The sequence below is a fragment of the Ochotona princeps genome, chromosome 6, assembly GCF_030435755.1.
Source record: "Ochotona princeps isolate mOchPri1 chromosome 6, mOchPri1.hap1, whole genome shotgun sequence".
NCBI lineage: Eukaryota > Metazoa > Chordata > Mammalia > Lagomorpha > Ochotonidae > Ochotona > Ochotona princeps.
The window spans coordinates 4,149,574-4,162,396 of record NC_080837.1 but is presented as its reverse complement, the minus strand read 5'-3'; the positions used below and the strand labels follow the sequence as shown (position 1 = coordinate 4,162,396).

The 12,823-nt window shown below is 58.7% G+C and overlaps 2 protein-coding genes across 3 annotated transcripts; both read right to left on the bottom strand.

Annotated features, from left to right (window-relative positions):
• Nucleotides 1-41: 41 nt before the first annotated feature.
• NEIL1 (nei like DNA glycosylase 1) lies at nucleotides 42-3,585 on the bottom strand. Of its 2 annotated transcripts, XM_004594693.2 has the most exons (10): nucleotides 3,454-3,585; nucleotides 2,433-2,867; nucleotides 1,571-1,690; nucleotides 1,418-1,481; nucleotides 1,195-1,294; nucleotides 931-1,058; nucleotides 756-783; nucleotides 574-635; nucleotides 341-470; nucleotides 42-238 (listed from the first exon to the last, which is right to left on the bottom strand). In XM_004594693.2, exons 2-10 carry the CDS (start codon nucleotides 2,864-2,866, stop codon nucleotides 165-167), a joined length of 1,140 nt encoding a protein of 379 aa, XP_004594750.2. In that variant the 5' UTR covers nucleotide 2,867; nucleotides 3,454-3,585; the 3' UTR covers nucleotides 42-164. The 2 variants fall into 2 exon arrangements, with proteins under 2 accessions (XP_004594750.2, XP_058521291.1); XM_058665308.1 differs by lacking the exon at nucleotides 756-783.
• Nucleotides 3,586-8,472: 4,887 nt separating this feature from the next.
• Nucleotides 8,473-11,499, bottom strand: COMMD4 (COMM domain containing 4). The gene is made up of 8 exons (XM_012929690.2): nucleotides 11,433-11,499; nucleotides 10,053-10,124; nucleotides 9,826-9,891; nucleotides 9,680-9,719; nucleotides 9,375-9,494; nucleotides 9,204-9,284; nucleotides 8,928-9,104; nucleotides 8,473-8,835 (listed from the first exon to the last, which is right to left on the bottom strand). The coding sequence occupies exons 1-8, from the start codon at nucleotides 11,433-11,435 to the stop codon at nucleotides 8,795-8,797; spliced, it is 600 nt and encodes a 199-aa protein (XP_012785144.2). The 5' UTR covers nucleotides 11,436-11,499; the 3' UTR covers nucleotides 8,473-8,794.
• Between the last annotated feature and the right edge of the window lie 1,324 nt (nucleotides 11,500-12,823).

The window sequence follows — 12,823 nt, the reverse complement described above, 5'->3', positions numbered from 1 at the left end:
AGGCCCTGGGGCCTCTGCGGCTAGCCCAGGCGGGGCCAAGGTCAGGTTTCTCCATTTATTTAAAATATAGCATTTTCCATGTGGGCTTTAAAAAATGCCAAAATAGGGCACCACTAAACCATCACAGGGGTGCAGGGAGCAGCCCCCCACAGAAGAAACCCCCACTAGGAGGCAGAGACCACCTCCGGCTCCAGGGGTGGGGGCTCAGGCTCAGCCTTCTTCCGGGCTTTGCGGCGGCCTAGAGGCAAGATGGGGAAGGCTTGTTCCTGCCAGGGTCCAGGTTGGGACCCCCGGCTCCCTGTTCACCTGTCCACTCCCCAGAAGGCCTCAGACAGCCCACCTGAGACCGCCGGCTGCCCCCTCCTGCTGCCCTCCTCAGCTGCTTGTGGGGGCTGCTGGGCTGGCATCTTCGACAGATGCTTCTTGGCCCTTGGTTTCCTGGCAGGGGCCTTGCATGGAGATGGGGGATCCTGGATCAAGGAGGCAGAGGTCCCATGGGCTCAGGGGGCACTCCAGGAGTGGCTGGAGGACCCCAGGCACCCCCATCCCCTCCCCAAGGGCAGGCCCCCATACCTCTGTCCTGTACACAGGATCCGGCTGTGGTTCCTGGAGTTTCTTCTTGCGTGACTTGCGCCCTACAGGACATGGGCATTTGGGTCAGAGGGTCCTCTGCTCCCAACTCCCACCCTGTGGGTAAACAGGCAGGGTAAGGCAGCGCTTTACCGTCCACGGCCCTCACACTAAGGGCAGCTTACCTTTGGGCGCCAGAGGCCCTGGGTCCCCCTGCAGTGGAACAAGGGTGTTTCAGGGGGTGGGGCAGCAACACTGTCACTCCTGCCTCCCCTTGTCCCCCTGCCCAGCAGCGTGGATGTCAGCAGTGCTACCCCATCAGGGGACCCCAGCTCCTGCCCTGCCTGGGTCTCGGGTCACCTGGAACCACATGGTGCGGCCATGCCGGTCCTGCAAGCTGCTCATGCCTGGCACACCGTAGCACCGCAGCCAGGCCCTGAAGGCAACGAAGTCCTCTTCCCCGTTCACCGGCCCGTAGCCCTTACCCCCTGGGGGACAGGAACCAGGCAGGGTCAGAGCAGGCCTGACCCGCACAAACTGTCAGGGCAAGTCTGAGGGCTGCGTCCCTCCTCCCACCCGTTGAAGTGCCTGGTGTCTCCCCATCTGGCACGGCCCCACTCTCACCAAGCTGCACCACCTCCTTGGGCACCAGGTGGCACAGCTCCAGCAGGTCTGGGTTCTGCAGCTTGGCCTTGACCTTCTGGCTCAGGGTCAGCTCTGGGCTCTGAGAAGGGCAGGGCCTGGGTCAGCACACCCCCTCTGCTTTCCTGACCCCCTCCCCAGCATGCACACACAGTTGGAGCAAGCTGTGACACCAGAGAGAACCCAAGGCGCACTGGCTACTCACCGGCCGCCGCTGCCGCAGGGCCTCCAGGACCGTGCGGGCCTGCTCGAAGGGCGGGATCCTCAGCCTGCAGGGGAGGCGGGCAGAGACACACTAAGCCTGGGGGCCTCTGGGCATACGAGGCTCCCTGCCCTGGTGCCCATGGCCACAACTCACCGGAAGAGAATCTCTGCCCGCAGGTAGTTGCCGATGCCATTGAAGAATCGCTGGTCCAGGAGGGCTTCACAGATGGGCCGGTCGAAGGCCTTGTCCGCCAGGTTCCGCAGTACATTCTCCCTGGGGAACAGAGGCCTGAGCAGGCAAGCCCCACCCCTGCTCACAGAGGGGACCCCAGTGCCCGTCTGCCTGTTCATGCCTCCTGTTTGGGCAGCTGCGGCTGTTTTCTTGGTAAATAGGATTGGGATGCATTGTGAAAAGGTAGAAAATGCAAATCAAAATGAGGGACACAGCTCATTGGGCGCGGTGTGTGTCACTGCACATTGACCTGGGCCGAGACCCAGGACCTGCTCTCTAGGACTGGGCCGAGCTGTGGAGCAGGTGTGGAGCTGACCTCAGCGGGTTCTGCTCTCAAGGGCTGGAGGGCTGCGCAGCTCCAGGCAGCAGGTCTGTAGGGCAAGGCGCGGCACCTTCCCCTGCAGCCCTGCAGGACGGGCTCCTCTGGCTGGCCAGGCTTCAGCCACAGTGTCCCTTCCTCCCCCCTCACCTAGGGGGCTGTCTCCTCATCTTGTGCTTGTCCTTGTGCCCAGACCACTCAAATACTCAAGCAGACAGGGCACAGTCACAGAGGAAAACCACAGGACACAGACCAGTGGGCAGGCAGCACATGGGAGATCACAGAACAAGTGTTCGGAACCTCTAGCTATTGCTGCCCTGAAACAATCCTTCTCAACAGCGCTCCTCCGCGAGGGCCCCCCTCTGCCCCCTGGGAACCCCAAGAAGCAGCTGTGCGCCAGGGGCGACTTCATGGTTGATTCTGACCTGCCCAGGCCAGGCAATCCACCTGCACGCCCGTCCCTACCTGAACTGCTCGTACTCCAACAAGACGCAGGGCCCGCGGCCCGGCTGCCACTCGCCCCCCAACTCCCAGTGGCCGAAGCGGCGGACGTCCACGAAGCACAATGCGAGTCGGGGACCCGGCGGGGCTGTGTAGAAGCGCAGGTGGGCATGGCGCGGCAGCTCATCTCCCGGCACCAGCTGGAAGGAGCCAGTCATGCCGAAGCGGAAGACCAGGGCCAGTGGCTCCTGGCATGGCCCGGCCCCGGGCAGCGGTCGGAGCCACAGGCGCAGCTCCTTGCCGCGTGCCGAGGCAGAGATGCGGTAGGCGCTGCTCTCGAAGGGCACTTCGGGGTTGCGACTGACGGCAGACTTCTCCACGCGCCCGCCGAACACCAGCCCCTCGCACGCCTCGTTCACGAAATGGCTGGCCAGTTGCAGCTCGGGGCCCTCGGGCATCCTGTGCGGGCAGGACAGCAGGTCGGGCCGGGAGGGCGCCTTGTGCAGTGGGGACTGCCGGTCCCGTTACAAAGAAAAAGCGGCGGGTCGGAAGGGGCGCGGCCGGTTGCTCTGGCCACAGATTGCTGCAAGTCCGGACCCTCGCGGCCCATCTCCGGCCCCTGTCCTCGCAGGCAGCCGCCCTTCCTCTCCGCCCCTCCGCTAAGGACGCAGCCGGAGCGCCAGAGGTAGCCAGGACCCGCTCCGGGCGGCGTCCGGCACCAGGGAACCGAAGAGGCCGAGGGACGTACGCTCGTCCTGGCCTGCGCCTCCCTGGGTTCTCTCCGCGTCGAGGCGGCCTCCTGGCCAGCAGAGAAGCCGCGCCCAGCAAGGCCACCCTCCGGACTCCTCGTTGTGCGGGCGGGCGGCGATCCGCGGCCTCGTTCTCGGTGAACCCAGCCCGCCAGACCCCGGGTCTACCTCAAGTCGTGCCTATGCCTGCATTGTACCTTCGTGAGGGTCAAGAAGGGGTGGGGGCTGCGCTCACCGCAGCGGCGCCTGCTGGGAAGTGTAGTTCCCGGAGCTGTGTCCTGGTTGGGGGCGCTCACCTGGGGCAGGGGGTGCACTGGCTGCGCGGTGCCCGGCGCCGCGAGGTCTGGGGTCTGATCCGAGACCCGTGCTCAGCTGATTGCGGTTGCAGGAAGTCACCCGGCTGGTCCCGTTTAGGGCCGGCCCCGCCCCGCTCGCAGAAACCGAAAGCGACAGCCCAGGGCCTGGGGCGCCTGCAGCTGCACTCGGCGCGCACAGGTGCGCAGTCCACGCGGGCCCTAGGGACCCGGGGTGGCCCCAACAGGGTAGCCACCACAGGAAACGTACACATCCGGGCCGCCTGTCTGGTGACAACTACAGGCAAGGCATCAAGAAGTCGGAGCGGGAAGGTAGAGTTCCCTGGGGCTGGGAGGGGGAGAGTGCCGCACAAGCACACCACCTGGGCAGGGGAACAAGCACCGAGTCCACCGAGAGAACCCGCAGGAGTCTGTGGCCAAATGCGGCCGCCTGTGGTACTGCTGGGTGGCGAGCACATGGGAAAAGAGAGGCCAGGCTTTGGGCGTGTGTGTGTGTCTGCGTGGGGAGTTTGCTTAGCAGCCCCTGACCCACAGCGCTGTCTGCCTATCTTGGCACCACTTCTGCTTCCCCTCTATCTATTTATTCCTGTGTTTTGGCAGAAGTATTTTAGGGTAGCTTACGCAAACAATGCTGCCTCACGCCCATTTAGCAGCCTCCCAACACCTGAAAAGCAGTCCCCGGCCGGCCAGGCCGCCCATGTCTGCTCCCGGAGAGGTCCTGAGGCTGGTGAGCCCAAGGCAGGTTCTGACGAAGGAACAAGACTTCAAACATCTTATGAAAGTAGGAATTAACCAATGTTGACTTTGATACAAAACAATTTAAAGACCAGGCATTTTTTCTTTCATAATCCACATTTTCCATGAACTTCCCAAAGGACCCTCACCTGTTTATATATATACATGTATATAATTTTTATATATTTATTATTGGGAAAAAAAAAGATCTACAGAGGAGAGCTCTTTCCCCAAGTGGCTGCAACAGCCAGAGTTGAGATAGGGGCCAGCAGTTTCTTCCGGGTCTCCCACGTGAGTTCAGGATCCCAAGGTTTTGGGCCGTCCTATATACTGTTTTCCCAGGCCACAAGCAGGGAGCTGGATGGGAAGTGGAGCAGCTGGGACATGAACCAGTGCCACATGGGATGCCTGTGCTTGCAAGGGGAAGATCAGCCATTGGCCCATCCTGCCAGGCCTCTCGCCTTCTTGTCTTCAAGTCCAGACGAAGCCCTTCCCCTGCCATGCCCCTCTTTGGTGGTCCTCAGGAAAATTATCACTTTGATGCGCCCAGCAGGCAGTGTAGAGCAGCGAGGGAGAGGGCTCCGTCCTTACGTGACACTGGGCCCCGGCATGCCAGCTGAGTTTGAGCACGTGTACGTCACTTGCAGATGCGTGCACCTGTGGGGCCCCTGCAGGTGCTGTCTGGGGTGCACAAGGCAGTGGTTCAGGGGGCGCCGACACCTGCAGGCTCACGAGAACCATGCTGTGTTGTCAAAGTTGCTGTCATGCTCTGTGACTGCCCAGCAATCCCTGTGGTGACATCCTGCTGTTCTGCTCAAGTTCACACCAGGATGGAAACAGTAACACTCACCCTTTTTAGAATGTGAGTTTTTGAGAAATGCACTGGGCTGTGCACAACACAACACACAGCAGATGCTCACAGCAGTCAGGACACCTGTCCAGCAGGAGCTCTTTTAAAAAATAAGATTTATTTACTTATTTAAGTGGAACAGTTGGAACTCAAACCAGCACCCACAGGGGAAACCAGCTTTGCAGCTAGTGGCTTTACTTGTTATGCCACAACATCGACCCCTGAAATTTTTACACATGCCATAGGGGCAGGCACTGTGGCACAACTGGGTCAACTGCGGCTTGGAATGCCCACATCTCATGTCAGAGTCCCTAGGTTTGTGTCCTGCTCATGCACCCTGGGCAGCAGTAGGGTACACATCACTCCAGGGCTTGGGCTCCTACCTGCCACACAGGTCACCTGGAGTGCCCACTTCAACCAGCCCTGCTTGTCACAGCCGCCTGAGGGAATCAATGCCTGAGACATGTGTCTCTGCCTCCCAAGTAGATGAAAGCAGTCAATAAATTCACATCTCTAAGGGTGATACACATGCAGTGAAAACTATTGGACCTTCCAAAATAAAAAGGGAAAGTAAAATAGGCAAATGAACCTGGGCGTGGTAGCACACCATGAAAAAGCATCCTAGCAGCTAAAGTGCTCACCTTCAAAGTGCTGGGATCCCATATGGGTGCCGGTTCTAATCCCAGCAGCCCCACTTCCCATCCAGCTCCCTGCTTGTGGCCTGGGAAAGCAGTCCAGGACAGCCCAAAACCTTGGGACCCTGCACCCACATGGAAGACCTGAAGGAGGTTCCTGGTTCCAGGCTTCGGATTGGCACAGCACCGGCCGTTGTGGTCACTTGGGGAGTGAATCATCGGACGGAAAATCTTCCTCTCTGTCTCTCCTCCTCTCTGTATATCTGACTTTCCAATAAAAATAAATAAATCTTTCAAAAAAAAAAAAGAAAAAGCATCGTAAGCCTTGGTCTGCAATGTTAGCACCCCATATGGGTGCTAGTTTGAGTCTTGGTTGTTCCACTTCCCAGCCAGCTCCCTGCTTGTGGCCTGGGAAAGCAGTCAGGAGCAGCCCAAAGCCTTAGGACCCTGCACCCGTGTGGGAGACCTGGGAGAGGCTCCTGGCTCCTGACTTTGGATTGGCAAGCTCCGGCTGCAGCAGCTACTTGGGCAGATCTTTCTGCCTCTCCTTCCCTCTGTAGATCTTATTTTCCAATAATAATAATAATAATTCTTCCATATACAACCATACAAATTACCTTGAGGACGAGCTACGTGTGCTAAGCACACGGGCCCGCTGCGGTAGCCATGAGGCTGAAGTCCTCCCCTTGCACACACCGGGATCCCATATGGGCACCAGTTCTAATCCTGGCTGCTCCATTTCCCATCCAACTCCCTGTTTGTGGCCTGGGAAAGCAGTGGAGGATGGCCCAAAGCCTTGGGACCCTCCCCCCTGTGGGAGACCCAGAAGAGACTCCAGACTCCTCCTGGCTTCTGAATGGCTCAGCTCCAGCTGCTGTGGTCACTTGGGGAGTGAACCATTGAACGGAAAATCTTCCTCTCTCTCCTTTCTGTATACCTGAATTTCCAATAAAAATATAAATCTTATAAAAACAAAAGTATCTTCAACAGTCAGGATGTAAGTGGCCAGCCTCGCAGCTGAGCTCACCGTATCTGTGCTGGTGGTGCCGGAGTCCAGTGTCCAGCCCAAGTTCCCAACCCCGGGAGACGGGAAGAGTCTTGGCTGGCGCTACCCACATGGGAGACCTGCACGGACCTCATGGCTCCCACCAAATCAGGAATTAGGGCAGTGACCCCTAGATAGCTGCCTGGCTCTCAAAGTAGTTTTCTTTTTTCTTAAGATTTGTCTATTTTTATTGGAAAGTCAGATATACAGAGAGGAGGAGAGACAGAGAGGAAGATATTCTGTCCAATGATTCACTTCCCAAGTGACCACAACGGCCGGTGCTGTGCCAATCTGAAGCCAGGAGCCAGGAACTTCCTCCAGGTCTTCCATGTGGGTGCAGGGTCCCAAGGCTTTGGGCCGTCCTCGACTGCTTTCCCAGGCCACAAGCAGGGAGCTGGATGGGAAGTTGAGCTGCCGGGATTAGAACCAACACCCATATGGGATCCCGGTGTGTTCAGGACGAGGATTTAAGCCGCTAGGCCACGCCGCCGAGCCCTCAAAGTAATTTTCAACACAGTCAAACCTAGGGGCCAATGTTGTGATACCACCTGAATGCCACCATCTCACATGGGCACTGCTTGGAGTCCTAGCCATTCCACTTCGACCCAGCTCCCTGGGGAGAGCAGATGTCCCAAGTGCTTGGGCCCCTGCCACCCATGTGGGAGACCCAGAGGAAGCTCCTGACCCCTGGCTGTGGCTGTTGGGGAGTTAATCTGCAAACGGAAGATCTCCCCCCTGCCTTTCCCTCTTTCAAATAAATGAATAAACCTTTAAAAATTAAAATAACGAAAGACTTTATGTGGCATAGCAAGATAAGCTACCATCTGTAACTTGAGCATCCCACATGTGCAGCAGCTTCTAAACCAGCCTGCTGCTAACACACCTGGGAAACCAAGAGCAAGATTACCCAAGTGCTTAGGCCCCTGCACCCACGGACAGCTCACTCCCCAAGTGGCTGCGATGGCCAGAGTTGCTTCTTCGGGGTCTCCCTCAGTGGGTGGTAGTGTCCCAAGGACTTGGATCATCTGCTGCTGCTTTTACGGGCACATCAGCAGGCAGCTGGACCAACTTGGAGCCTCCAGGCCTTGAACTGGTGACCATACGGGATGCCAGCAGGTGGAAGCTTAGCCTGCTACACGATGGTGTCTGCACCAATAAACACATATTTCGAAAAAGAGAATATTTTATTAGGTATGGTGGCTCTACAATCATGGAAACTTGATCCCCACTCAGGCTAGTGAAGGTGGGGAATCGGTAAGAACCAATATGGCGTGGGACATCACGGGCAGTACCAGAAGCAGGGCTGGGATTTCAGGGCGACACAGAGCAGGAGCGGGCTGCCTGGGGCAGCAGGCTAGTATTCTACAAAAAAGATGATTTATTTGAAAGACAGAATGAAAAGACAGGGGGACTGCTTCCATCCCCTGCTTCACTGCCCAATGGCCATGACCACCAGGACTGGACCAGGCCGGAGCCAGGAGCCTCCTGCAGGCCTCCCCCATGGGTGCAGGAGCTCAAGCACTCGGACCATCCTCCACAGCCTTCCCAGGTGCACCAGCAGTGAGCTGGACTGGAAGTGGAGTAGCCGGGGCTGAAAATGGTACTCTGCACATGGTGCTGGCCCCGGAACTCAGTTCCTTGTAACTTTCTATTTTTCCATTTCTCTTTCCCTTCCATGGGATGCTGGACCGTTTTTTAACCCCCTAGAGGCTGAGAAACACACACAGTCAGTCAGGGCAGCTGGACCCTGGCCTGGGTGGCTGAAACGAAGGGACATTTATTGCTCACAGTACTGGAGGTTGTGAGTTCAAGCCTGGGTGCTGGCAGTCTTGGGGCATGCCAAGACCCCTAGCGTGGCTCCCATCACTGCTGAGCATGCCCAAACAGGTCCTGCTGTCGCCCTACAGAGGATGGAGAGAGCAGGACCCCATCTGTCCTGGAGGACCCCAATGTCCTCAGGGGCCGTCTCAGACATGCAGCTCCATCGCGGTCCTGTCTGCCCCAGCCTGGGCTTGTGGCCACTGGTGATGGACAGAGGCCCTCGACCCAGCTGTGTCCTCAGCCCAAGGAACTCATAAGGGTGTGGGCCTGCTTCAACTCTGCAGGAGCAAAGGTGGTGGGTGAGAGTCGGGCAGAGTGGAGGAGCAGCAAAGGGAGGAGGGCCCCTCACCCCCAGGGCACACAGCCTCACCTGCCAGCAGCACCTGGAACTTGTCTGCTGACAGGGTCAAGACCAGAGGCTCGGCCGTTGCCCCCGGCGTCTGTGCCACCTCCAGCCGCAGCTGTACCACAGGCTCCTCCACCGAGCTCAGCAGGCTGGAGCTGAGGGTGTAGTCCACCCGCCAGCCCACGCCCACCAACCTGTTCACTGCAGGGTGGGACAGACTCAGGATCATGGGGTGGGCCAGCAGGGTGCCCCCACACCTCATTCCAGGGACCCAGTGGCCCCAGCCTGCCCCCCACTCACCACGCAGGCTGCAGGCCCGTAGCTGCTCCTGCAGGGGACTCTGCTTCTCCTCATAGCAACGGCACAGGGTGGCCGCATGCTCTGGGGGCACAGAGAGCACTACTTAGGGCACCCCTTGGGATGCAGGGCCCAGTGGCTCCCTGTCTGCCTGCCCGCATCCCCACCCCGTACCTTTGGGCAACCCCAGCTGCTGCAATTCACTGGACAGGGACTCGCTGTCCACACTGTGCTTGGCTGCGCTGGACAGGATGAAGCTCAACACTGCCACGGTGGCCTTCACGTCGCCTGACTCTGGGGGTAACGGGAGTGGGGGCGTCACCGCGGCCCTGGCCGCCTATGTGTTGCTCCACTCTCTTCAGCTTGGGGCCCCCGGGGCCTCCCCATGCTACACATAGCCACTGCCCCACTCCGAGCCGGTAGAGGGACAAGTCCTGGGAGGAGGGGGCCTCTGGCTGAGCACGCAGGGTGGCACTCACCAAACTTGGCATCAGCAGTGAGTTTCAGGATCTTCTCATACTATGGGGAAAGAAGAAACTCAGGGGTGCTGGGCCCCCCACTGGCCAGGCGCCCACCCCTCGCCCTGGCCCTCCACTTCCCAGAGCAAGGTGGGGCCTGCACTCACGTCAATCTCCTGACCCAGGAGCTCCTTCAGCACCTGGCCACACAGCAGCCGCAGCTTCACCGAGGACTAGGAGGGAAGGTAGCAGGTAAGCACCCCTGCCAGGCACAGCCCTGCCGGCTCAGGGAACAGCAGGCCAAGGGAAGAGGAGCCCAAGAGCAGGGATGCAGGCTGGTGAGGAGGGAGGGGTGGCACCCCACCCCCCACCCTGTGGACCCTGGGCACTCAACAAGCTTGGCTAGTGTGCTGATCTCTGCCAGGACCCAGTCGGGACAGTCAAGGTCGCCACAGAACCGGAACCTCTGTAAGACAGCAAGGGGGTGGCCCTGAGGACACTGCCACTCCTCAGGGGCCCCAACCCTCTCTCCCGCCACTTGTGCCGCCACAAGCCTTGTTCTGTTGTTTTGTACTCCTCGGGCGGCAGCATCCATTGGGTGGTTATCTCAGTGGGGGACATGGGAAACAAAACCAAGTCCCAGCTTTGGGGCTCCTGGCTCCGGCCCCGCCAGCAGCCCAGGTGTGGCTGGCTCTCTGCCCACTCCAGGTTAGTAGTCAGACCCTGCCCCATAACCCTCAGTGACCACACCCTGAAACGGCCCGGAGAACAGTGCATAAAATTCTGTGCAGCACCATATGGGTGCTGGTTGGAGTCCCGGCTGTTCCACACTTTGGGTCCAGCTCCCTGCTAATGCACCTGGGAAGGCAGCAGAGAATAGTTCAAGTTATGTTTTTTGAAATTTTTTTTGAAATTTTTTTTGCAAAGCCACAGATCTACAGAGAAGAAGATACAGAGAGGAAGATCTTCTATCCACTGGTTCACTCCCCAAGTGGCCACAACAGCTGGAGCTGAGCCAGTCTGAAGCCATGAGCCTGAAGCCTCTTCTGGGTCTCCCACACGGGTGCAGGGTCCCAAGGCTTTGGGCCGTCCTCCACTGTTTTCCCAGGCCACAAGCAGGGAGCCGGAAGGAAAGTGGAGCTGCCAGGATACAAACTGGTACCCACAGGGGATCCCAGAACTTTAGCCACAAGACTACTGTGCTGGGCCCTCTCTTAGTAATTCTGAATTTCAGATCAATAAATACATCTTTAGAAAATAAAATTTTGGGCTTGTGCAATGTCTCAGTAGCTAAATCCTCCGCATCGTTTCAATCAAGAGTGAGCGAGCCATACAGACAAAGCTCCTAGCCAGAAGTCTGCGATGGCCGGGCCCCAGGCTGGGAACAGAGCCCGCTCTCCGGTCTCCCAGACCGAGTGGGGACAACCGAAGCACACGGGCACCTCGGCCCAGGGCTCTGTGAGGTCTGGCCTTCGGGTGCCATCCTCGGGGACGTTCCTCCACGCTGCACAAGGCCAGGCTCCGGGGGTCCTCCCCGCGGCCGCCCAAGCCCAGCTCCATCCCACAGGGCGAGGCACGAGGGAGCCAGCCTGTCCAGGGCGGCGGGCAGCTCGGGGCGTCCTCCCGGAGCCCTGCCCTGCCGCCACCGGACGCTCCGCCCGCACTGCCTTTCCCACTTCGTCCGCCCAGGGCCTTCGGCAGCTCACCCTGGTGCCACCGGCGCCCCGGCATTCCCGCCCGGCACCCACCGCCTCGCACCCTCCTGGCCTCTTACCATCGCGACTGCAAACCTGGACGCAGCAGCCTCAGCTTCCGCCCGCGTAGAGTCAGCTGGACGTGCGGTCACGTGATCCAAGTTCGGCGTGGCCGAAGGGGCGTGGTTTGAGCGGGAAGCAGGCGCGCCCCCTGGAGGACCGGGGGACGACGTGCGGGGAGGGAATAGAGTGGCGGCCTGGACAGGACCCCCGGGAGCCCGAGTGCACGTCTCCCCCCATGGAGCAGTAGTCCTGTTATACATGGCTATGGGCTGTGGCCTATATTAAAACGTTATTGAAATAAAAAAAGCTTTTGAAATAAAACACACAGAAAAACATACATGCATAGTGTCCATTGCAGTGAATTTCTAAAAAATTGCCTGCCCTGGGCCTGGCACGGTAGCCTAGTGGCTAAAGACCTCGCCTTGCATGTGCTGCGATCCCATATGGACACTGGTGCAAGTCCCGGCTGCTGCACTTCCCTCCCAGCTTCCTGCTTGTGGCCTGGGAAAACAGTGAAGGATGGCCAAAGGCCTTGGACCCAGCACCCGTGTGGGAGACCCAGAAGAAGTTCCTGGCTCCTGGCTTTGGATCGGCTCAACTCTGGCCGTTGCAGCTACCTGGGGAGTGAATCATCAGAGAGAAGATCTTCCTCTCTGTCTCTCCTCTTCTCCGTACATCTGACTTTTCAATAAAAATAATTTTTTTTAATTAAACCAAAAAAAGCTTGCCCCATGCAGCTGCAGACAAGGGCACCTTGATGGCCAGTACTCCCAGGCAGGGCCATGGCCACATTGCTTCCCTTAAATGTGTCCCCTTGTTACAGAACACCCCCAAAATGCCAAGACATCATTTCTCCACCTTTCCCTGTCAGTGGTATGGGGAGGAAGCTGCACCCAGGCAGCCAGCTCCACAGCCCCAGCTCCCAGGAGGCAGAGGGACAGAGTCCTCAGGGACAGACCCCAGGCCGAGAGGTGTGTCTGGGTCATACCCAGGTGCTTGATCAGCCCGCTATGCTGTAGTCCCCCTCCTGGGGGAAAGGGGTGTCATTTGTCTCCGGGGGCCTGGATGGCCACCAGCTGGGCTCCCCGGTCAGTCTGGGAGCAGATGTGTAGGGCATTGTGTCTATTTGCTCAGGGCTTGGGGTTCTTGGAGGCGAGGCCCTGCATCCAGATGTCACCGACACGGGAGACGTTCATCCTCACGGCTCTTGTGGTCAGGGCTACTGCATCCCTCCCTCAGTTCAGTAAAAGCCAGGCCCGGAGACACAAGGCTGGGAGAGTGGACGCTGGGTCTCCCCCTTGGGCAGCCACTGGGCCCTTTCTGAAACATTGCCAGCACTAACCGTTCATCACATGAAAGACAGATACATGCAGAGAAGGAGAGACAAAGAGCAAAAGATTTTGCATCC

Coding starts and splice junctions, on each gene's coding strand:
- NEIL1 (XM_058665308.1), bottom strand. CDS start 2,866: ATGCCCGAGGGCCCCGAGCTGCAACTGGCCAGCCATTTCGTGAACGAG. Junction 1,691..2,432: donor TTGGAGTACGAGCAGTTCAG/GTAGGGACGGGC, acceptor TCTGTTCCCCAG/GGAGAATGTACTGCGGAACC. Junction 1,482..1,570: donor CGGGCAGAGATTCTCTTCCG/GTGAGTTGTGGC, acceptor CCTCCCCTGCAG/GCTGAGGATCCCGCCCTTCG.
- COMMD4 (XM_012929690.2), bottom strand. Junction 9,892..10,052: donor TCAGCACACTAGCCAAGCTT/GTTGAGTGCCCA, acceptor CTTCCCTCCTAG/TCCTCGGTGAAGCTGCGGCT. Junction 9,495..9,679: donor CACTGCTGATGCCAAGTTTG/GTGAGTGCCACC, acceptor CGTTACCCCCAG/AGTCAGGCGACGTGAAGGCC.